The sequence below is a fragment of the Pristiophorus japonicus genome, chromosome 4 (assembly GCF_044704955.1).
Source record: "Pristiophorus japonicus isolate sPriJap1 chromosome 4, sPriJap1.hap1, whole genome shotgun sequence".
Lineage (NCBI taxonomy): Eukaryota > Metazoa > Chordata > Chondrichthyes > Pristiophoridae > Pristiophorus > Pristiophorus japonicus.
Window position 1 is genome coordinate 123,151,472 of NC_091980.1, and position 23,519 is coordinate 123,174,990.

The 23,519-nt window shown below is 42.9% G+C and overlaps 1 protein-coding gene across 4 annotated transcripts in view; it reads left to right on the forward strand.

Annotated features, from left to right (window-relative positions):
- syce3 (synaptonemal complex central element protein 3) overlaps positions 1-23,113 on the forward strand; it is a 51,427-nt gene extending 28,314 nt beyond the window's left edge. For 3 of the 4 annotated variants that reach the window (XR_011592920.1, XR_011592921.1, XM_070877303.1), the window contains 2 exons: positions 15,208-15,316; positions 22,251-23,113. Coding sequence is in view for 2 of the 4 variants with exons in the window: in XM_070877303.1 (XP_070733404.1) it covers positions 15,208-15,316; positions 22,251-22,426 (285 nt within the window). In the remaining 2 variants the exon portion in view is untranslated. Of the gene's footprint in view, positions 1-5,138; positions 5,516-15,207; positions 15,317-22,250 lie in introns of those variants that run through there. The other variant, XM_070877304.1, reaches the window with a different exon arrangement.
- The last annotated feature ends 406 nt before the right edge of the window (positions 23,114-23,519 follow it).

The following is a 23,519-nucleotide window of genomic DNA, read 5'->3' on the forward strand; positions in this document are numbered from 1 at the left end:
TAGCCCTTGATATAAATAATACACTCCAAACATGGAAAAATGTCCCACTCCACAATATTGATAAGTTTATCCATTTTCACTATTTCCCAACAAAATACAAATTCTTGTCTGAGTGACACTGTAACCGCCATTAATATTATTATAGTACCAGAGCTTCAGGAAAAGTGTCAGCTCATTTGGTAACATTCTTGGTTGTAGATACAAGCCTCAGTCCAGGACTTAAGCACATAAGAACATGCCAAATAGGAGCAGGAGTAGGCCATACGGCCGCTCGAGCCTGCTCTGCCATTTAATACGATCATGGCTGATCCGATCATGGACTCAGGTCCATTTCCCTATCCGCTCCCCATAACCTCTTATTCCCTTATCGGTTAAGAAACTGTCTATCTCTGTCTTAAAATTATTCAGTGACCCAGCTTCCACAGCTCTCGATGAGGCAGCGAATTCCACAGATTTACAACCCTCAGAGAAGAAATTCCTCCTCATCGGCGGCCCCTTATTCTAAGATTATGCCCCCTAGTTCTTGTTTCCCATTCACCTTGTCACGCCCCCTCATAATCTTATACATTTCGATAAGATCACCTCTCATTCTTCTGAATTCCAATGAGTAGAGGCCCAACCTACTCAACCTTTCCTCATAAGTCAACCCCCTCATCTCTGGAATCAACTTGGTGATCCTTCTCTGAACTGCCTCCAAAGCAAGTATATCCTTTCTTAAATATGGAAACCAAAACTGTACGCAGTATTCTAGATGTGGCCTCTGTATAACTAGCAAAACTTCTGTGCTTTTATACTCCATCTCCTTTGCAATAAAGGCCACAATTCCATTGGCCTTCCTGATCACTTTGCTGTACCTGCATACTAACGTTTTGCGTTTCATGAACCAGAACCCCCAGGTCCTGCTGTACTGCAGCACTTTGCAATATTTCTCCATTTAAATAATAACTTGCTCTTTGATTTTTTTTTTCTGCCAAAGTGCATAACCTCACACTTTCCACATTATACTCCCATCTGCCAAATTTTTGCCGACTCACTTTGCTTGTTTATATCCTTTAGCAGGTTTTTTGTGTCCTCACACATTGCTTTTCCTCCCATCTTTGTATCGTCAGCAAACTTGGCTACATTACACTCAGTCCCTTCTTCCAAGTCGTAAATATAGATTGTAAATAGTTGGGCTCCCAGCACTGATCCCTGCAGCACCCCACTAGTTACTGATTGCCAACCTGAGAATGAACCATTTATCCCAACTCTCTGCTTTCTGTTAGTTAGCCAATCCTCTCTCCATGCTAATATATTACCCGCAACCCTGTGAACTTTTATCTTGTGCAGTAACCTTTTATGTGGCACCTTGTCAAATACCTTCTGGAAGTCCAAATACACCACATCCACTGGTTACCCTTTATCCACCCTGTTCGTTACATCCTTAAAGAATTCCAGCAAATTTGTCAAACATGACTTCCCCTTCATAAATCCATGCTGACTCTGCCTGACTGCATTTTGCTTTTCCAAATGTCCTGCTACTGCTTCTTTAATAATGGATTCCAACATTTTCCCAATCACAGATGTTAGGCTAACCGGTCTATCGTATACTGCTTTTTGTCTGCCTCCTTTTTTAAATAGTGGCGTTACATTTGCAGTTTTCCAATCTGCTGGGACTTCCCCAGAATCAGGGAATTTTGGTAAATTACAACCAATGCACCCACTATCCCTGCTGCTACTTCTCTTGAAACCCACATCATTTACACTGACATTTCATTGCTTTCCTTTGGGGTTACTGTCTTGTGTTTTGAATGAGATGTTGAGCCATGCGTTGTTAAGGTGGACATAAATGATCCCATAGCACTATTTGAAGAAGAGCAGGATATTCCTCGGGTTGAGCAACATTCTTTGAACCAGCAACACTACAAACCGATTAACTGGTCATTCATTTTACAAACTGTTTGTTGCACTTTGGTTGTATGCAAATTAGCTGCAATGCTTGTCCGCATAACAATGGCAGCACTTCAAAAGTAATTAATTGGCTATGAAGTGCTTTAGGATGCGGCAAGTGCCCTATAAATGCAAGTTGTTTGGCCCAGAATTTGCGGTGGATAATAAGTGAATGAACAGCATTTACTGTTACTGGAATTGACTTCAGCCTCAGGATGTAGCGCACGCGCCTCCTAATGCACCAATCCTAAAGTAACAGTCAGTCAGTCACTGGTCCGACACTGACTGCGCTGTGCCCCTCTCCCCACCCCAACAGTCGGCAATCAGTGTAATCTATCAAATCATAGAAACTGACAAAAATCTCATCTCTTCTGCATAATACCGCTGTTAAATACCCTATTAAAAGTTAGACCTTTTTGCATTAAGTGTAACTATGGTTTTAACAACATATTGACTGTTAAACAAAGGTTATCCATTTTAATAATTTAAATTTTTAAGAAACTTCAAAAAAGTTTGTTCATTTCAGGATTGCCTTTTCCCCATGTGAAAGCCCTAATCTTTGTTTTGCTCTCTCTAACATTTTTTAAATGTTAGAAACAAAGGAGCTTACCCACTTCCTGGTTTGCTGTCTCAGAATGCTGCTTTATAATTGGCTGCTTAGACAGCTTGTTGATGTCACAGCAGATCACGTTTGGGATTCCCCATTTACTTGCGTTGATTTCAATTATGCATCGGAAGAAACAAACTTCTCGACACAGTGATCGCAAGATCTTTGTCGGAAGCTTAATTCGGGGCCAGTGGCAAATAGTGCTTTGTCACTGACCATAAATGACAGGCCTTTGTTTCTGCACAGCACTGCTGAGATTTGGGTGTAACAGTAAAATGTATTCCAGTATTGTGTTTAGCTATAACACCACCAAGTGCTGGAAGGCAAGAATTACAGCAGCAGAACCATGCATTTTGCTGTTAACTGCATTTATAACTAATAAACATAACTAGATCTACTGTGCATTTGCTTTCTCATACCATGCTATTGCTTAATTACCCTTGGCAGATTTTCTGCGTCACATTTTCAGCTGATTAGTTAATGGACAAATTTATTCCATCACTCTCCCGTTCCTCACCACTGCTGACCAGTGTTCTCGTTAAGTTGCACGGGTGCACTCTGGAGGTCCCGTGCAGCCGGCTTACCGGCTTGTAAAGGTAAAAAATGTTGATGTACCGCGCAGCCTGTTAAAGGTGCCGCGTGGCCCAAAAATAATTAGAGGGAACATTGCTGCAGACCCTTTCCTTTTTCTGTCTCTAACGTATCTTTTTAATCCAAAATGTTCCTTTTTTTGCTATGCATGGCACTTCCTCAAACTCCTACCCTGTCCTTTCATCAGCTTTTGACAGATGGAAGCACTTGCATCACTGCCACCATTTTAGTATTCTTCTAGGTCAGCACTATGTGCACTGGCTTCATCCGCTACCTCCTTCCTTATCCCACATTATTTTCCGCTGCTCCAATTTGCTCACTTTCATCACTTGTATATATAAAAAAATTGAACACTAAGAGGGGAATTTTAACCTAAAAACCGTGTTGGTTTGAAACGTGGGGATAGTTGAATTGTAAAAAATTGGATTCCCGACAACCCACCCACTTCCAGTTTTAACGGGGGCAGGCGACCACCCGCTCCCAGAGGGCGGGACATCAATTTAAATATTATAATGAGGCTGGAAGCCTCTTCTTTCGAACTGCCCGTGTCCTAACTCCTACATTGGCTCCCGGTTAAGTAATGCCTTGATTTCAAAATTCTCATCTTTGTTTTCAAATCCCTCCATGGCCTCACTCCTCCCTTTATCTGTAATCTCCTTCAGCCCCACAATCCCCCAAGATATCTGCGCTCCTCCAATTCTGCCCTCTTGAGCATCCCGGATTATAATTGCTCAACCATTGGTGGCTGTACCTTCTGTTGCCTAGGCCCTAAACTCTGGAATTCCCTGCTTAAACCTCTCTACCTTTCTTTGCTCCTTAAAACATACCTCTTTGGCCAAGCTTTTAATCACCTGCCTTAATATCTCCTTATGTAGCTCAGTATCACATTTTTTGTATTATATAACTCCTGTGAAGAATCTTGGGACGAATTACTATGTTAAAGGTGCTATATAAATGCAAGTTGTTAACTACATGTGGACAGGTTTTACACAATTCGTGAAACCCGGCGGGAACTGCTAGATCCAGGAGATAAGTGCCTTTACACCAACCTCCTGAATCTAGGATTCCTGCCTATCTTCCCCCGCCACCCCCTTCTTGAGTGGAGACCCCCTCACAAAGCCTCCAATCATCCACCAACACCCCCCAGCAATGATGCTGAGGCCAGCCCCGATCCTCTGGTGGTCGGCCACGATCTTCTTTCCCCATCCCCCTACCAAGCGCATGCGCAACTACTTTATTTCATTGGCAGTAGTTCGTGTCCATTTATGAAATATTTTTGCTATAAAATGTTCCAAAATTTCTTGAAGATTCCCTATGTGTTTGTGATGATATAACTCCTTCAATACTAGCTTGGAAGCAGGAGTACTTCAAATGCATGTGTCTTCACTTTCATCTCTGCTACTGTCCACATTGGTATCGAGACAAAATTGGTACTGTTTCCATTTCTTAACACTCCAGAGGTCTTTGCACCTTCTGCCAGAACTTATATTGTTGCCATGGTTTTAATTGCAAAACCAACAGACTGCAACTGTGTGGTAAGCACTTTTTTGTTCTTCCAACGTCTAAAACAAGTTTCTAATTTTATCCACCTAGAAAGGTTGAAAGGCTGAGTGAACCCTATCAGGATCCAAACCCAAGATTTTCTGGCACTGAGTCTGACTCTTAACCAAATGACTTATCTGGCTATCATGATATGAATAAGCAGTTTGTTTTACTTATATTCAGAAAACATGCTTGTTGGTGTGTGGTGTAAGGATCTGAAGAGGAAGATAAAAATAATTAAATATGTGAGGGAAAATATTAATATCTGTACAGATAAAACAAGTACTCAGAAAAAAAGTGGCTTGTGACTTTTTATAATTACGTTAAAAAAAATGAAGATTGAAAACATTACTGCAAATTGTGCAGTAGTAATTATCATTTATTTTGCACAAGTTAAGGAAACTGCAGTATTAGATGAGGATTCCCTTTTTATGCTTTTCTAATTAAATTATGCATTAACATTTTCTAGTACAAGCAACTTGTATGACCTATGACATGGTTACCATCCGTACAGACCCCTCTGTCGTGAAATCAATAATCCGATTAAATGAAGCATATCTGAGCTGCAAAGAGTCAGTAGCAAAGGACTACAAAGAAATACTGACCGAACCCAAAGAAAATGAGTCAGAAACATAAACAGTTTGACACGAAGAATAATTGTAATGTTTTAAAGTTAGGTTACGTGGGCCATAATGTTTGATTAATATGTCTATTGTTCAGAGTGTTACTCTGCTTAGTGGAGCTGCCAGTCGCTTTAATGCTTGGGTAGTATATATCAATGTTTTGTATTGAGCTTACATTTATAATTTATTTTATTAATATTAAAAGCAAAGCTTTACTAATGTTTATTTATTTGTCTCTATATTTTTCTTTGTGAAAGCAATTTTGGGGAGTTGGGAAGTGTATTTAAAGCCGTATGAATGGGACAACAGTCCAGAAATAGCGGAGACCGAAATATTACCACTATTTAGCAGCATAAAGTGAGGGTTGATGGTCAGAAGTACAGCAGGAATTCAACAGTCCGACTGAATGAAGCATATATCCAAATGGAAGATTCTCCACCCATTTCACACTGTCCAACCAATTATGTGAGTCCATGGAGGACGACATGTACTTTTCTGAGCCTGCTGTCTGTAGGTGCATACTAAGTACTTTGTGTGTTCCTTTCTGTTGTGTATTATCATGCTTTTCTTTAGTGGAACTATGATTTATGTACTCTGGAATATTATTGATCACTCTTTCTCTGTATTTCCAGTACCTGAAGTGGCTGTGTGCTCATTGCCAGTTAGACCCTCTTTGGACTGAGGTGGCTCACTATCTGCTTGAACTGGGTTTGAAATGGATGCTAATCACTGCACTACATTCACAGATGCAACCGTTTCCTGGTTCTCTCTGCTCTCTGCCATGTGTACAGTCAGTGGAATGGTGGGAGATTCTGGTAGCAGACCTGATGGCACCTATGTGATCTGTCAATCTGATCTGCCAGTGTCTGGAAACAAGACAAGAGAGCATGTTGTAGAATGGTGGCCTGGTCCTGCGGTGTCTCCACTGCAGAGTTACTTGGAGTTGCCACATACTGCAGGTTACACTGCAGTGTGTCTAGCATCCTTGTACAGGTACTGCCTGTGGCCTCCTCCACAATATCCTTCAGCTGTCCCAGGTTGATAACCACAGTGTCCACTGACTTTATAGTGCTCAGAAAGTAACCTTTTTAAAACAGCCCCTGTGAGGTCTGGATCTCTTGGCTCATCAGATGAAGGAGAATTCAAGTTGGCCTTTCAGACAGCAGTTTCCTGCACCTCCTCCTTAACCATCATCTCCTGCTCACTGTTCTTTGTGAATCATCTGGCGTACCCTCATCACTGTCACTACACAATTCTCTGGGTTTGATGCATTTGAACTGGCCTTGGGTGGTAGGACTGAGAGACATTGCCTGTTGTGTGTCAAGTACTTGGAAGGTTTGGCTCTTCGGCCTGCTGAGATTGCCCATGTTGTAGATCTAGAGAAACTAAATATGAAGATATAGATAGATAATCGTGGTTGAATCGAATGCAAAATGAGTTCCATTAGAATTGACTGGCATACCTTCTTGTATTTCATTGCATGCATTGGTGAGTGAAAATACAAAGGATGATAAAACCATGCAATCTCAAGTTGGTGCGGGTTTGGGGTAGGAGAAGCTTCCTGCTTCCTTAACCTTCACCTGTTGAACAACTATACTAAGTCGCAGGAATGCTATCTCTTCAAAACAACTGAGGGGTTAGTAGATGCATGATCCTTCTGTGCAAGTCCATTATCAGTGCTTATGTGCCACTTTGACCTGGGAAAAGTTTATATTGTGAAGAAGAAATCCATAAATAATGTGTTTATTGTGAAAGCAACAGAATATGTGAATACATGGATTTGTGTTATGCAAATACATTGATCAGCAAGAAAAGTAAAGTGTAGCTTCCCAGCAAGGTTGTAAGTGAATTCATGAGTGCCTAATACAGGCATTACAAACCCCAGGAGCTCACTTCCTTGATAATAAAATAGGCCATAGAATCATAGAATGGTTACAGCACAGAAGAAGGCCATTTGGCCAGTCGAGCCCATGCCGGCTCTCTGCCAGAGCACTTTCGCTAGTACCACTTCCCCGCCCTTTCTCAATAGCCTTGCAAATTTGTTTCTTTCAGATGCTTATCCAACTCCCTTTTGAAAGCTGTGATTGAGTCTGCCTCCACCACCCTTTCAGGCAGTGCATTCCGGAACCCAACAACTCGCTGCATAAAAAAGGTTTTTCTTATGTCGCCTTGGTTCTTTTGGCAATCACCTCTGGTTCTCGACCCTTCTGTCAATGAGAACGGTTTCTCTCCATCTACTCTGTCCAGACCCCTCATGATTTTGAACACCTCTATCAAATCTCCTCTCAATCTTCTCTGCTCTAAGGAGAACAACGCCAGCTTCTCCAGACTATCCATGTAACTGAAGTCCCTCAACCCTGTAATAATTTTCGTAAATCTTTTCTGCACCCTCTCTAAGGCCTTCACACCCTTCCTAACGTTTGGTGCCCAGAATTGCACACAATACTCCAGTTGAGGCCGAACCAGTGTTTTATACAGGTTCTTCATAATTTCCATGCTTTTGTATTCTATACCTCTATCTATGAAACCTAGGATCTCGTAAGCTCTTTGAACCGCTTTCTTAATCTGTCCTGCCACCTTCAATGATTTGTGCACATATACCCTTAGGTCTCTGTTCATGCACCCCTTTAGGATTCTACCCTTTAGTTTATATTGCCTCGTCTCATTCTACCAAAAAAATATTATGGAAGTCTGATCATGACTTGCCTCCAAACAAATCTGAAGGTTTTACAATTGCATAACTTCTCTACTAGTTCACGTCTGGGTCAGAAAATCTCTCCCATGTGTAGACACACTATTCTGTATTATAAGTACAACTACCCTTGGGATTGCAAATATATCAAAGTGTCAAACAAATGATGCACAGCTAACCTGAAATTACTAATTACAAAATGTAGTAGAATCATTGAATGGCACAGAAGCAGACTACTGATATTTGTCTACATGATCCATCTAGTCTAATCCCACTCTTCCACTTGTCACATACCCTCAATATTACTTTTTGAAGTAACTATTGAAGTCTCTTGTAAAGGTATTTATCATCTCTGATTAAACTATAGTTTGTGGCAAAACATTCCCTATTCCAACCACTTTGCCATCTCAATGACCAATGAAAACAATTCAACACTATTTTCCATACTATAACCCTTCATAATCTTGAAGAATTTTATCAAGTCACTAATCAATCTTTTGAGTTCCAGTGGAAAAAAGTCCTAATTTCTGAAATTTCTCTGCATACCTGTAATTCCTCATCCCTGAAAACAGTTTAATGAATCTACACTGCCTTTTCCAGAACTTTTATATACTTATAAATGGGATACCCAAAACTCCAATTGTAGAGATGTTATTAGTGTCAGCTTGGCTAGGTGGTTGCTGTTACATATGGAGAAAGAGTCAGACGGAACACTGTGAGCTCAAAGTAAAGTGTGACCTTAGTCTTTTATTGCAGGTCTCCAAAGTGCCTCTCCAACCTGCGAGGCCTCCTTAAATACCTGTGCACCCAAGGGATTATGGGATCCCTTGGGACTCCAAGGAATGAGCCCTCTGGTGGCTGTACAGAGTGTATATATAAGTTTATATATATAAACAGTTGCACTTTCACCTTTGAGTCAGAAGGTTGTGGGTTGAACAACTTCAATCGATGGCTTCAGCAGTTAATATAGCACTGATGCTGCATTGTCAGAGCTGCTGTCTTCCAGGAGAGATGGTAAACTGAGAGCTGCTTGGACATAAAATGTTCCATATGTTACACTTTCAAAGGGGAACATGAGATTTTCCTGGTTTCCTCCACCAACGCAGGATAACAGGTCTTTTATTTAATTTACTATTTGTGGTGCTTTGTGCACAGATTGGCTGCCACACATGTCTATAGAACAACAGTGACAATACTTCAAAGGTAGTTTATTGGCTATGAAATATTTTGGGGTGTTCTGAAGATGTGAAAGGCATCATGTCAATGCAAGTTCTTTATTGTGCAAGTTCAACATTGCCTCCCTGTTGTATTATAAGCCTCACATTACAAAATACTTTCTTTTATATAGTGCCTTTCACGATCACCCAATATCTCAAAGCTCTTTACAGCCAATGAAGCACTCATTTTTGAAGAGTAGTCACTGTTGTCATGCAAGAAATGCGGCAGCCAATTTGCGCACAGCAAGGTCCCACAAACAGGAATTTGATGATGACCAGATAATCTGTTTTTGTTATGTTGATTGGGGGATAAATATTGGCAAGGACACCAGAGATAACTCCCCTGCTCTTCTTCGAATAGTGCCATGGGATCTTTTACATCCACCTGAGAGAGCAGACAGAGCGTTGGTTTAACGTCTCATCCGAAAGATCTTTTGATGTCTTTGTAATCTGTGCACCTGCACAGCAAGGTTCCAATGCTCCTATGATCAATTTACATTCTTACCATTTAAAGTGTACATCCTTTCTCTACTTCCTTCCAAAATGCATTACTTCACATTTCTCTACATTGAACTAGATCTAATAACTTTCTGGCCATTCTATTATCCTATCTATGTCTTCCTACAGTTTTTATAGGTCTCATCACAATATGCCATATTCCTCAATTTGATTTCATCCATAAATATCAATATTGTTCTCACCATTCTTTAGTTGACGTATGAGGATGCTTCACCATAGTTAAGTCCACCTACGGCCCAAGGCCCCACCCCACTGCTAGCCAAGAATGAGGAGACACTCATTAAGGACACTGAGGCAATCAGGGCCTGCTGGAAGGAGCACTTTGAATATCTCCTTAATGGAGACTTTGCCTTCAACTTGAGTGTCTTCGACTCCATCCCGCAGCATGCTACCACCACCATCTCAGCAAAACCCCAGCCCTGCATGAGGTAGAAAAGACCATCCATCAGCTCAAGAACAACAAGGCATCAGGAGCAGATGGAATCCCCACTGAGGCACTAAAGTATGGCGGAGAAGCACTATTGCCACAAATGCATGTTCTCATCTCTTATCTGGAAAGAGGAGAGCATGCCGGGAGATCTCAGTGATGCCGTAATCGTGACCATCTTCAAAAAAGGGGACAAGCCCAACTGCGGCAAATACAGAGGAATCTCCCTGCTGTCAGCCACTGGGAAAGTCATCACAAGAATCCTCAACTGTCTTCTCCCTGTGGCTGAAGAGCTCCTCTGAGTCACAATGTAGATTTCATCCACTAAGGGATACAACGGACATGATCTTCACCGTGCAACAACTACAAGAGAAATGCAGGGAATAGCACCAACCCTTGTACATGGCCTCCTTTGACCTCATAAAGGTCTTTGACACTGTCAACTGTGAGGGACTATGGAGCGTTCTCCATTTTGGCTACCCCCAAAAGTTTGTCACCCTCTGCCTGCTCAACAACGACATGCAAGCCGTGATCCTGACTAACAGACCCAATCCACATCCAGACCGGGTCAAGCAGGGCTGCGTCATCGTGCCAATGCTCTTCTCGATCTTCCTTGCTGCAATGCTCCACCTCACTCTCAACAAGCTCCTCGCTGGAGTGGAACTAAACTATAGAACCAATGTGAATCTGTTCAACCTTTATCGCCTCCAGGCTAAATCCAAGGTCGTCCCATCCTTTGTCATTGAGCTACAGTACGCGGACGACGCTTGTGTCGACATGCATTCAGAGGACGAACTTCAAGCCATCGTCAACATCTTCACCGAGGCATATGAAAGCATAGGCCTTACACTAAACATCCGTAAGACAAAGGTCCTCCACACAGCACTGCTCCTCAGTCATCAAAATTCACAGCACAGCCTTGGACAACAATGTGGACCATTTTCCATACCTCAGGAGCCTACTATCAGCAAGGGCAGACATCAACAACGAGGTCCAACACTGCCTCCAGTATGCCAGTGCAACCTTCGGTCGCCTGAGGAAAACCAGGACCTCAAATCTGGCACCAAGCTTATGGTCTACAGGGCAGTAGTAATACCCGCCCTCCTATATGGCTCAGAGACATGGACCATATACAGTAGACATTTCAAAGCGCTGGAGAAATACCACCAGTGCTGCCTCGGCAAGATCCTCCAAATCCACTGGAAGGATAGACGCACAACATGAGTTTTCTCGATCAGGCCAATATCCCCAGCATCGAAGCACTGACCACACTTGACCAGCTCCGTTGGGCGGGCCGCATGCCCGACATGAGACTCCCAAAGCAAGTGCTCTACTCTGACCTCCTATCTGGCAAGCGGGCTCGAGGTGGGCAGAGGAAATTCGTAATAAGATGGACGAATTAACTGCGCAGATAGCTGTTAATGGATATGATGTAATTGGCATCACGGAGACATGGCTCCAGAGTAACCAAGACTGGGAAATCAACATCCAGGGTTATTCAACATTCAGGAGGGATAGACAGAAAGGAAAAGGAGGTGGGGTGGCGTTGCTGGTTAAAGAGGAATTTAACGCAATAGTAAGGAAGGACATGAGCTTGCATGATGTGGAATGAGTATGGGTGGAGCTACGGAATACCAAAGAGCAGAAAACGCTAGTGGGAGTTGTGTACAGACCACCAAACAGTAGTAGTGAGTTTGGGGACAGCATCAAACAATAAATTAGGGATGCGTGCACTAAAAGTACAGCAGTTATCATGGGCGACTTTAATCTACATATTGATTGGGCTAACCAAACTGGTAGGTTTGCGGTGGAGGAGAATTTCCTGGAGTGAATTAGGGATGGTTTTCTAGACCAATATGTTGAGGAACCAATTAGAGGACTGGCCATCCTAGACTGGGTGATGTGTAATGAGAAGGGACTCATTAGCAATCTTGTGCGAGGCCCCTTGGGGAAGAGTGACCATAATATGGTAGAATTCCTTATTAAGATGGAGAGTGACACAGTTAATTCGGAAACTAGGGTCCTGAACTTAAGGCAAGGTAACTTCGATGGTATGAGACGTGAATTGGCTAGGATAGACTGGCGAATGATACTTAAAAGGTTGACGGTGGATAGGCAATGGCAGACATTTAAAGATCACATGGATGAACTTCAACAATTGTGCATCCCTGTCTGGCGTAAAAATAAAACTGGGAGGGTGGCTCAACCGTGGCTAACAAGGGAAATTAGGGATAGTGTTAAATCCAAGGAAGAGGCATATAAATTGGCCAGAAAAAGCAGCAAACCTGAGGACTGGAGAATTGTGTAATTCAGCAGAGGAGGACAAAGGGCTTAATTAGGTGGGGGAAAATAGAGTATGAGAGGAAGCTTGCTGGGAACATAAAAACTGACTGCAAAAGCTTCTATAGATATGTGACGAGAAAAGATTAGTGAAGACAAACATAGGTCCCTTGCAGTCAGATTCAGGTGAAATTATAATGGGCAACACAGAAATGGCAGTTGAACAAATACTTTGGTTCTGTCTTCACGAAGAAAGACACAAATAACCTTCCGGAAATACGAGGGGACCGAGGGTCTAGTGAGAAGGAGGAACTGAAGGAAATCCTTAATAGGCAGGAAATTGTGTTAGGGAAATTGATGGGATTGAAGGCCGATAAAACCCCGGGGCCTGATAGTCTGCATCCGAGAGTACTTAAGGAAGTGGCCCTAGAAATATTGGAAGTATTGGTGGTCATTTTCCAACAGTCTATCGACTCTGGATCAGTTCCTATGGACTGGAGGGTAGCTAATGTAACACCACTTTTTAAAAAAGGACGGAGAGAGGAAACGGAGAATTATAGACCGGTTAGCCTGACATCAGTAGTGGGGAAAATGTTGGAATCAATTATTAAAGATGAAATAGCAGCGCATTTGGAAAGCAGTGACCGGATTGGTCCAATCAGCATGGATTTATGAAAGGGAAATCATGCTTGACAAATCTTCGAGAAATTTTTGAGGATGTAACTGGTAGAGTGGACAAGGGAGAGCCAGTGGATGTGGTGTATTTGGACTTTCAAAAGGCTTTTGACAAGGTCCCACACAAGAGATTGGTGTGCAAAATTAAAGCACATGGTATTGGCGGTACTGTACTGACGTGGATAGAGAACTGGTTGGCAGACAGGAAGCAGAGAGTCGGGATAAATAGGTCCTTTTCAGAATGACAGACAGTGACTAGTGGGGTGCCGCAGGGCTCAGTGCTGGGACCCCAGCTATTTACAATATACATTAATAATTTAGATGAAGGAATTGAGTGCAGTTTCTCCAAGTTTGCAGATGGCACTAAGCTGGGTGGTGGTGTGCGCTGTGAGGAGGACGCTAAGAGGCTGCAGGGTGACTTGGACAGGTTAGGTGATTGGGCAAATGCATGGCAGATGCAGTATAATGTGGATAAATGTGAGGTTATCCACTTTGGTGGCAAAAACGTGAAGGCAGAATATTATCTGAATGGCGGCAGATTAGGAAAAGGGGAGGTGCAACGAGACCTGGGTGTCATGGTACATCAGTCATTGAAAGTTGGCATGCAGGTACAGCAGGCGGTGAAGAAGGCAAATGGTATGTTGGCCTTCATAGCTAGGGGATTTGAGTGTAGGAGCAGGGAAGTCTCACTGCAGTTGTACAGGGCCTTAGTGAGGCCTCACCTGGAATATTGTGTTCAGTCTTGGTCTCCTAATCTGAGGAAGGACGTTCTTGCTATGAGGGAGTGCAGCGAAGGTTCACCAGACTGATTCCCGGGATGGCAGGACTGACATATGAGGAGAGACTGGATCGACTGGGCCTGTATTCACTGGAGTTTAGAAGGAGGAGAGGGGATCTCATAGAAACATATAAAATTCTGACGGGACTGGACAGGTTAGATGCAGGAAGAATGTTCCCGATGGTGGGGAAGTCCAGAACCAGGGGACATAGTCTAAGGATAAGGGGTAAGCCATTTAGGACTGAGATGAGGAGAAACTTCTTCACCCAGAGAGTTGTTAACCTATGGAATTCCCTACCGCAAAGAGTTGTTGATGCCAGTTCATTGGATATATTCAAGAGGGAGTTAGATATGGCCCTTACGGCTAAAGGGTTCAAGGGGTATGGAGAGAAAGCAGGAAAGGGGTACTGAGGTGAATGATCAGCCTTGATCTTATTGAATGGTGGTGCAGGCTCAAATGGCTGACTGGCCTACTCCTGCACCTATTTTCTATGTTTCTAAAACCTCCTCAATAAAATGCAACATCCCCACCGACACCTGGGAATCCCTGGCCCAAGGCCACCCTATGTAGAGGAAGAGCATCTGAGAGGACGTAGAGCACCTAGAGTCTCATCGCCGAGAGCATGCAGAAACCAAGCGCAGGCAGCGGAAAGAGCGTGCGGCAAACCAGACTCCCCACCCACCCTTTCCTTCAATCACTGTCTGTCCCACCTGTGACAGAGACTAATTCCCGTAATGGACTGTACAGTCACCTTAGAACTCACTTTTAGAGTGGAAGCAAGTCTTCCTCGATTTCGAGGGACTGCTTATGATGATGAGTTCAGTGCATTGATATTTGTAGTCAGTAAGAGTGGCTACAACACAGATATCCTGGAATACCATTCACAACATCCTTCCTAAGCAGTAGAGGAGATGATCTCATTCCACTCTGATTAGAGTCAGTTTGGGTCTTCATACCCAGTTTTATAATCTAGTTCTGATTGGTGTAAATTATTTGCAGTTTCCTATTACAGTAAACATGTGAAGTCTGAATGCTCTGTTAATAAAAGATCCTTATTCTGAGTGGCAAATTGAATAAAATAACTCAATAAAGCCTTTATAATGCAAAGTTTAACTATTTAAAATAATGGTTGAATTAAATCAGGCCATTTTTACTTGGATTTCAGTCTGGCTCACAGATGCACAGTTGAAAATTTGAGAATCCTCCATCTCGTTTATAATATTCAGGATTTCACTTTTCTCATTAAATTCATAAGATTGATGATCATTAGTCAAAATAATTGGATTCGTTTTTTTGGTAGTAATTTGTATTTTTTTGTTGAATTAGTTGCACAAGGACCCAGCGAGTAATTATTGCATGGCTGAACACCAGAAAATACTTAAGGAAACTATTAAATACTTGGGTACAATGTTAGAAGATATGGATCAACTATATGGTAACTATGATATATTTAACAAAACAATTGATTTGTTAAATTAAATTTAAGACGGCAAATTATATAGGATATAGAATCACTGTGCATATTACTGGGTGAGATGTGTCATTAATTGATAGATTCTCATTTAAATAGCATTTTTTATGCTTGAATTTTTTCTCTTTTTCTATCAATATTCACCCTTCCGTCCACCTCTCTTGAAGTTGTTGACTGCTTGTACAGACATCAGTTGCCTTCCATTATCTAGCCCAAGGCGCAAGTATTTACGTGTGATCCGAATTAGTAAATGCCAGCAGGATATTTAATTACAGGAGCGCATCACAGTCGAGCCCAATTCAATCCTCGCCTAATATCTACAAATAACTGCATCCAACAGGGATGATAGGTAGCACAGGGAAATCTGCTCCCCATGCAAGCTTCTAACACGATGCATTCAGTGGGAGGTCACAATGAATCCACAAACCAACCATGCTTGAGGCAGATTTTCCATATTGAGTAGCAAAATAGACTGACCTAGAAGTATTAGTAGGCGATAGCCCTATTTTCATCTGATGAATAGTTTATGGGTCTTTTTCTGCAAAGCTGTGGATCTGTCTACCCTTTCCTATGCATCTTGAAAATTGATATCAAACAATGAATTTCACTAGGGCTTCTGCTAGTTCAGTGTTGTCCGGGATCTCAGACAATCTATATAAACTAAAAAGGATTTCGACTTATTCTAATTGATAGCAGCTCCCAAATAATAATTGTTCCCCTAATTGATATAGGAAATTATATTCATTTATATACTTTCTTACAAAGTTGCAGTGTATTTTTTAAATGTTGTTCTTAAGGACACATTTATTGCTCATTCCCAGTTGCCTGGAGAAGGTAGTGGTGGGCCTTGTTGAACTGCTGCAATCCTTGTGCTGATGATGCTTCCACAATGGTTTTGGGTAAGGAAGTCCAGAATTTTGACTCAGTGACAATGAAGGATAGTCAGTTTAGTGTGTGACTTAGAGGTGATGATATTCCCACGATCTTGATGCTCATGTCCTTGGTGATCGAGTTCATGAACTTGTAGCTGCTGTTGGAGTGTGCTTGGTGAGTTGCTTCAGTGCATCCTGTAGATAGTATATACTACAAGGAAAGTTAAGGAATGCTTCCAAATGGTATTCCTTTTTGTTGTGGCTTTGGTCAACAACAACATTTTTTTTGTAAACTAATTTTCTAGCCCCCAAATTACAAATTGTTAGTGCTTAAAAATAGTTTAAAAAGTGATTCTTCTGTTAACTGAAAAAACTCATTTCAAGTTTTGCTGTTCTTATTAATTACCTCTTGTAAGAAAGATGGGAAATAGAGAAGAAAATTATTTCTGGGATCCACATGCACCTGGATGTTAGGATTACATAGGATATTACATAGGATATACAGCACAGAAACGGACCATTCGGCTCAACCAGTCCATGCTGGATTCTTAAAATATTAGCAGACCAAAGATTAAATTCTTTTGTCCACTATAAATTACTTAGGGGTCTGTTAAATTAGTTTACATGCAACAAACATAATTTCAAAGCCACAATGTGAACAAAGGGCTCAATTTTCCCCAATTAGCTGCGCTGTTATTTTGGCGCGTGCCGCTTTTTTTGGCCTAAATTAAAATATCCAAGTTTCCCCAAAGTTTGTGCACCAGCAAGTTAGTTACGATTTTTTTAGGTTTGTTTTTTTTACGTCATGGGGGCGTAACCTGATGTCTGCACCAGTTTTTCAGATTTATGCAAGTTTGGCCAACTTACATTTCTCCTAGGATGGCGTATGTGACCACTCCCAAAAAACCTCTGGGCACTTAAGAAAAACCAGCGCAAATAAAAAAAATTGGCGCAGAAAGACGCCATTATTTCTATGCGAAGTTTTGGAGGGAGTCAAGAAGACATTAAATCTGCATCATGAAGCTTAATTTTTTTCAAAATTAAAAGGGAGAAAGTGGAACTCTAATGCAATTCTTTAATTTTAGATTTTTTTCAAAGTGCTACATCACCACCGAACGTCTCCTCACCGGGCTCGAGGTTCGGAGCGTCGGCCAGCAGAATGGTTCCTTTGCATGGACACTCTGAGCTCGGTTTCAAAAGAAGCTCGGTGGGGGCAATGCGGGGTGGAAGCCGAACTGAAGGAATGAGAAGCCTTACACAATGCAGCAGCTTCAAAAGAAGCCTGGGGGGCGGGGGCCGATTCACTTGGTTGCCCAAAATGTCCTTGTTTGAATGCCTAGCTTCCCGTTCTAAGCAAGCTTATTGCGCATACGCAGACCAGACTAGGGCAACAACCTTGGGAAGAGAGAGTAGAGAAACTTCAACTCCTTGTCCTGCTGTTTTGAGCTTCTTGCAAAGGTACAATTTAATTATGGGGGCAATATTGACAATGCCATACCTCGTGCAAGCCTTCTACATGATGGTGCTGTGTAGGAGACGATTGATTCGACATCATCCCTCAGAGCACGTAGGATGATAGGCAGGAAGCCTTACCTACATTTGGTATATCAAGACAGGAGTTCATACCTGCACCTGAGTGATGCAGACTGTGTGAGAAGGTCGCATTTCCGCAAAGAAGTTATAATCGAGATCTGTGAGTTGATAAAAGCAGACCTGCAACCTAGAAGCGTCAGGAGGACTTCTTTGTCAGTTGAAGTGAAGGTTACAGTTGCACATTCATTTTATGCATCTGGATCATTCCAGGCCACAACCGGGGATGTGTGCTCCATTTTTCAACATGCAACACATATCTGCAATCGGCAGGTGACAGCTGCACTATATGCCCGGAGGAATGACTACATAAAGTTCCCCATGACCGCCCAGGCAATGCGTGAAAGGGTTGTGGGCTTCTAGATTGCTGGCTTCCCAAAGGTACAGAGCTGCATTGAGTATACCCACATTGCCTTGCGAGCACCGTTGTAGGATTCCGAGATGTATAGGAACAGAAAAGTGTTAATGTGCAGCTCATGTGTGACGACATGCATCGCATCACGTCTGTTGATGCGAGATACCTTGGGAACACCCATGATGCGTTCATCCGAACGCGAGAGTGTTATATCTTCCATGTTTCAGCAGCAGCCAGAAGGGCAGAGCTGGTTGCTGGGAGACAAAGGGTACAGCCTCGCCACCTGGCTCATGACGCCGCTATGCGTAACCCGGACGGAAGCTGACTGGGAATACAACATGTCGCACATTATGATGCGCAGCATAATAGAGAGGACCATTGGCATCTTGAAGCAGCGTTTCCGATGCCTGGACTATTCCGGAGGTTACTTGCAATACTCCCCTGACATTGTCGGTCAGTTCACTGTTGTGTGCTGCATGCTGCATAACTTAGCCATCGTGAGGACACAGCAGCTGGTAGTCGAAGACCAACCTGAGGTGATAGTGGCTGATGATGAGGAGGAAGAGGCAGATGACGAGGAGGAGGAGAACGAGGAAGCCATGCAACTACCTGCACCCGGAGCATGATGGCGGAGGAGGGTGGGCCGTCGTGCCCTTTTAACGATTGCTCGAGCCTTGTGCCAGCAGCTCATCCGTAAACGTTTGCTGCCTGAAGGCTCAGCGGCAACTATTCCAAATGGACCATGTTTACCATTTGTACCTGTTCTGTAATTTTGTGTTTTGTTAATGGAACAAATAATGGAAATGATTATTCTTTAGTTCAAAAAGTTGTGTTAATAATGGAACAAATAATGGAAATGATTCAGTTATAATATAAAATATATTTTATTCAAAGGTTTAACACTTGTTTGCACTTAATTTAAATAAAAATATTCTTGTATCAAACTTTGAAGTTTTTAGGTAAGATCACTTACAAACTTTTAAACTTCTAAATTTACATAACTTAGAAAAAACTTTTAATTTGGGAACAGTTACAACAGTAACAACAATAATAATAACAACAGCAGCAGCAAAGAAAGGCAGCATCCATCTCTCCTCCATGTTATTCTAAGACCGCCCACTGCGTTTAGTCTTGTTGACTCCACCCCTGCCCGCAGGTGGTGGCACAGTGTTTCTCGGGTTGGTACCAAGCTTATTCTTTCGAACATCTCGAGTAATGCGCACTTCTTGATGGGGGGTGTGGGCAGGCGGTTATGTGGAAGGCCCGGTTTGGGCCTCTTCAGAGGCTGGTCTGGGGAATGGAGTGGGAGTGGCAGTTGATTCTGTCAATAGGCGCGGGGTCTGGATGCGTTCCCTTATTGCAGCAGCTAACTCCGACATTCCCTCCGTCATATGCCCTGACAGTGGCTCAACTACCTGCAACATTCTCTCCCTCATGTTCACCAATAGTGTCTCAACTACTTGCGACATTCCCTCCCTCACGTTCACCGACAATATCAACTACTTGCGACATTCCCTCCCTCATGTGCACCGACATTGTATCAGCTGCCTGCCACATTCCCTCCCTCATGTGCCCGGACAGTGTTTCCATTTCTTTTGAGAGTATTGTTACTTCTCCCGACAGTCCCGATACCTCATCATCCCCCCACGGATGGTGCCCAGGAGTGATCGTGTAAGGTCAATGTTCTCCACACTCATTGCCATCATCTGAACCATATCTGTTAGATCCTGTACCTGAGTAGAGCGTTGTCGAGCTCTCCTTCCCCTCCTCATCCTGGGTGTGGCTCACTGCATCCCACTGGGACCCGCAGCCTTGGACAGTGAAGCCCTGGGTGTGCCTCGCTGCACCCCACTGGAATCCCCAGCCTCGGAGTGTGAGAATCCGTGGAATGTCCCAACACTCATACCACTAAGGAAAGGGCTTTGCACTTCAATGGGCGGCACCTGCACCTCCTCCAGAGTGAGTACAACAGTGGAGGCTTCATCCATCCCCTCCCCCTGCCCCCCCCCCACTCACCACCATGCTCTTGGTCTGGAAGATGGGATTGGAAAATATTCTCCTCTTCAGGCTCGTCCGCATCTGAATCTTCTTCTGCATTGGCTTCAGCCTTGATAAGATTGGCCTCAAGTTCGATAAAATATAACAGAACAGACAAATGGTTAGCAGCAGAGGAGGGGGCAGGATGGCATGAGTAGGCTCACACAGCGCAGGCAGCAGGCTCATTTAAAGGACCATGATGAATGATAGCACATTGTATGAACCAAAGCGTAGCTGACGGAGACATTCCCATGAACTGAAGCATAGCTAGCTCGTGCAGTAATTAATTTTTAGCAAAGCCAGAGTGTGGGCCCAGCTTGTGCAGTGGTGGTTGCTTTACTCTAGGCAAGGCCCATCAAAGCAGCGACCCTCTCTTTGAAGGGTGTCAGTGGGTGCAGATTTGCCGGGCCTCCTCCTGTTCGAGTTCTTACCCCTTTGTTGTGTGCCATCTTCCTCTGCAAATGTGAACATATAACTTTTTAGAGGGGGTGTCTTTCTGCTGGCTGGAACATATACAGATGGTCACATTTACAATTGCAATTACAGTGAATAAATGAAAATATTACTTACACTTACTACTTGACCAAAGTCCTGCCACTTTTTTGCACTGGTCTCCAGACCTCGGGGTGGTCACCATTGCATAGTAATCTTCTGCAAGTTGATTCCAGAGGAACTTTTAGGTGACCTCTGCTGGGTGTCCAGCTCGTGCCATCTGGCTTCAATTACAGTAACTCGTGTCTCCACTTCATCCTGTGAGAAATTCTTGGTCTTTTCAGCCGCGTTGCTCCTTGTATTGCAGATCCGATTTTTCCACTGAGAATTACAGGCTATTTAAAAATGGCCGAATGCAGACCGGGAGCTGTACTGGGCATGCATACCCATAGCAGTCAAGTCAAAAACTTCCTTTTTTTTCGCGCCTGCGCAGAAGGGGAGGGCATCATTTTTTTCGGCGCAGACATTAGGCTCCACCCTTTGAAGCTAAAGGACAGGCTGCGCGGCGCCAATTTCAAAAAATAGAAAGGGGAAACTTGCAAGTTATTTTTTTGGTGTAGTTAGGGCCAAAAAAAATGGGCATAACTCTGGCAATACGCTAAAAAGCAGCACTGGGGAAAATTGAACCCAAAGAGTTAACCGAGGGCCTGTTGTTACCCTTCTGTAGCATGGTCCAGTTATCCATGATAACAGCCATTCCAGTGCTATCACACAATAGACATACTTCTGTGTTTTACACTGGATGGCAAAGGATGACCTTGTCCTTACACTAGACTGTCACAATTGAATATGTGCTTCCCATAACTCGGCTGCCCGTGTCCTAACTCACACCAAGTCCAGGTCATCCCTCACCCCTGTGTTCGCTGACCTACATTGGCTTCCAGTTAAGCAACGCCTCTATTTCAAAATTCTCATCCTTATTTTCAAATCCCTCCATGGCCTCGCCCCTCCCTATCTCTAGAATCTCCTCCAGCCCCACAAACCCCGAGATGGCTGCTCTCCTCTAATTCTTCCTTCTTGAGCATCCCTGATTATAATCGCTCAACCATTGGTGGCCGTGCCTTCTGTGGCCTCGGCTCCAAGTTCTGGAACTCCCTGCAGAAACCTCGCCAACTCTTTAACTCTCTTTCCTCTTTTAAAACCCTCCTTAAAACATACCTCTTTGACCAAGCTTTTGGTCACCTGCGCTAATTTTTACTTATACGGTTCGATGTCAATTTTTTAAAAAACTCATAAGACTGCTGTGAAGAGCTTTGGGACTACGTTAAAGGTGCTATATAAATGAAAGTTGTTGTCGTAAATACTTTATTCAATAAAATCTCAAAAATAAAAAAGAATTACATATTTTCATTGTTACTGAAAATTTAGAGTTTCCAGAATTCTGTTGAAAGTATTCAAAATAGTAACAATAAAAATCAGAACTACAAGCACAAATAACCATTGGTATTTTTCACAATCAAAATGAATAAACACAACTTTATGCTAACCTACTGAATTGATATCATTCTCCTATCAGATGCTTAATATTTTTGATATCTTGTTTCCATTTCAGTGCAGACACAGCTTCTCCTGTGTGACTTGACTATATGCTTCAATTCTCCTGCAAAGATGGAAGCAGTCAAACGTGGTGAAGAAAGTTACAAGCATCATAGAGAAATATTTGACCACAACCAATATTTAAAAAATGGAGTTTATCATAGCCCGAATTTTGAATATAAACGGCATTAAGCGATCATTTCTTGTGGTGGTGTTGGGCTTGTGTTTGTCTTCTGTATGTTCTTTCTGCTGTAATGTTATCTATTCAGGTGTGATTCCAGAATAAAAGTGAGTCAGGTTTTATTTTAAGTGTTTTCGTTATTGCCCTGTGTTTACAGGCTGTTGAACCTTAAGAACAAGTATAGTAAGAGTAAAACAAAAGCTGAAAATGCTGGAAACACTGAGCAGGTCAGACAGTATCACTAGAGAGAACAGATGAGTTAAGGTTTCAGGTGTGGACACTGTCAAAATTGGAGGATATTACAGATGAACAGCATTTAAAAAGGAACAGAACAACAGGAAGGTAAAGGAAAAACACAGACACACAACTCACGACAAAAGAAATAGACTGACCTGTAACATGCTTAATTGGAAAACAAGAGATAGTTAAATAGCAGAAGTGATATTAACATAAGGCAATAATGAGAAAAATCAAGAAATGTAAGATATTTAGTGTCATGTATTTCACCATCTTGCAATGACTATAAGTATGTAACTAACTCATGCATACTGTACCTATACCCTTGTAATGCACACCCTGACCACAGGGAGTGAGCTCCTCACCTGGGCTTCCAGGTATAAAAGGGGAGGTCCCACCCAAGATCAGCACTCTTCAGTCCTGGAAATAAAGTGAAGGTCACAGAGTGACCGTGTCTCATATATCCATGCTTTGTGTGAGTTTGTAACAAGGTGTAGACTCACTACATCTGGCGCGAGAATCGGGAATCACCGAACCATGAGAATGGCCGCCGGTGGCACAGAGGAACGCTACTGTGTGGGTGAGGCCTGGGACAACTTTGTGGAAAGATTCCAGCAGAGCTTTGTCACAAAGGACTGGCTGGGAGAGGCAACGGCTGACAAGTGGAGGGCGCATCTACTGACCAGCTGTGGTCCACAGACATATGCGCTGATGAAAGACCTGCTCGCACCCCAAAAGCCAGCGGACAAGTCCTTCAAAGAGCTCAGCCAGCTGATCAGTGAGCATCTCAAGCCGGCAAGTAGTGTACACATGGCCCGGTATCGGTTCCACTCTCACCGGCGTCGGGAGGGTCAAAACATCTCGGAC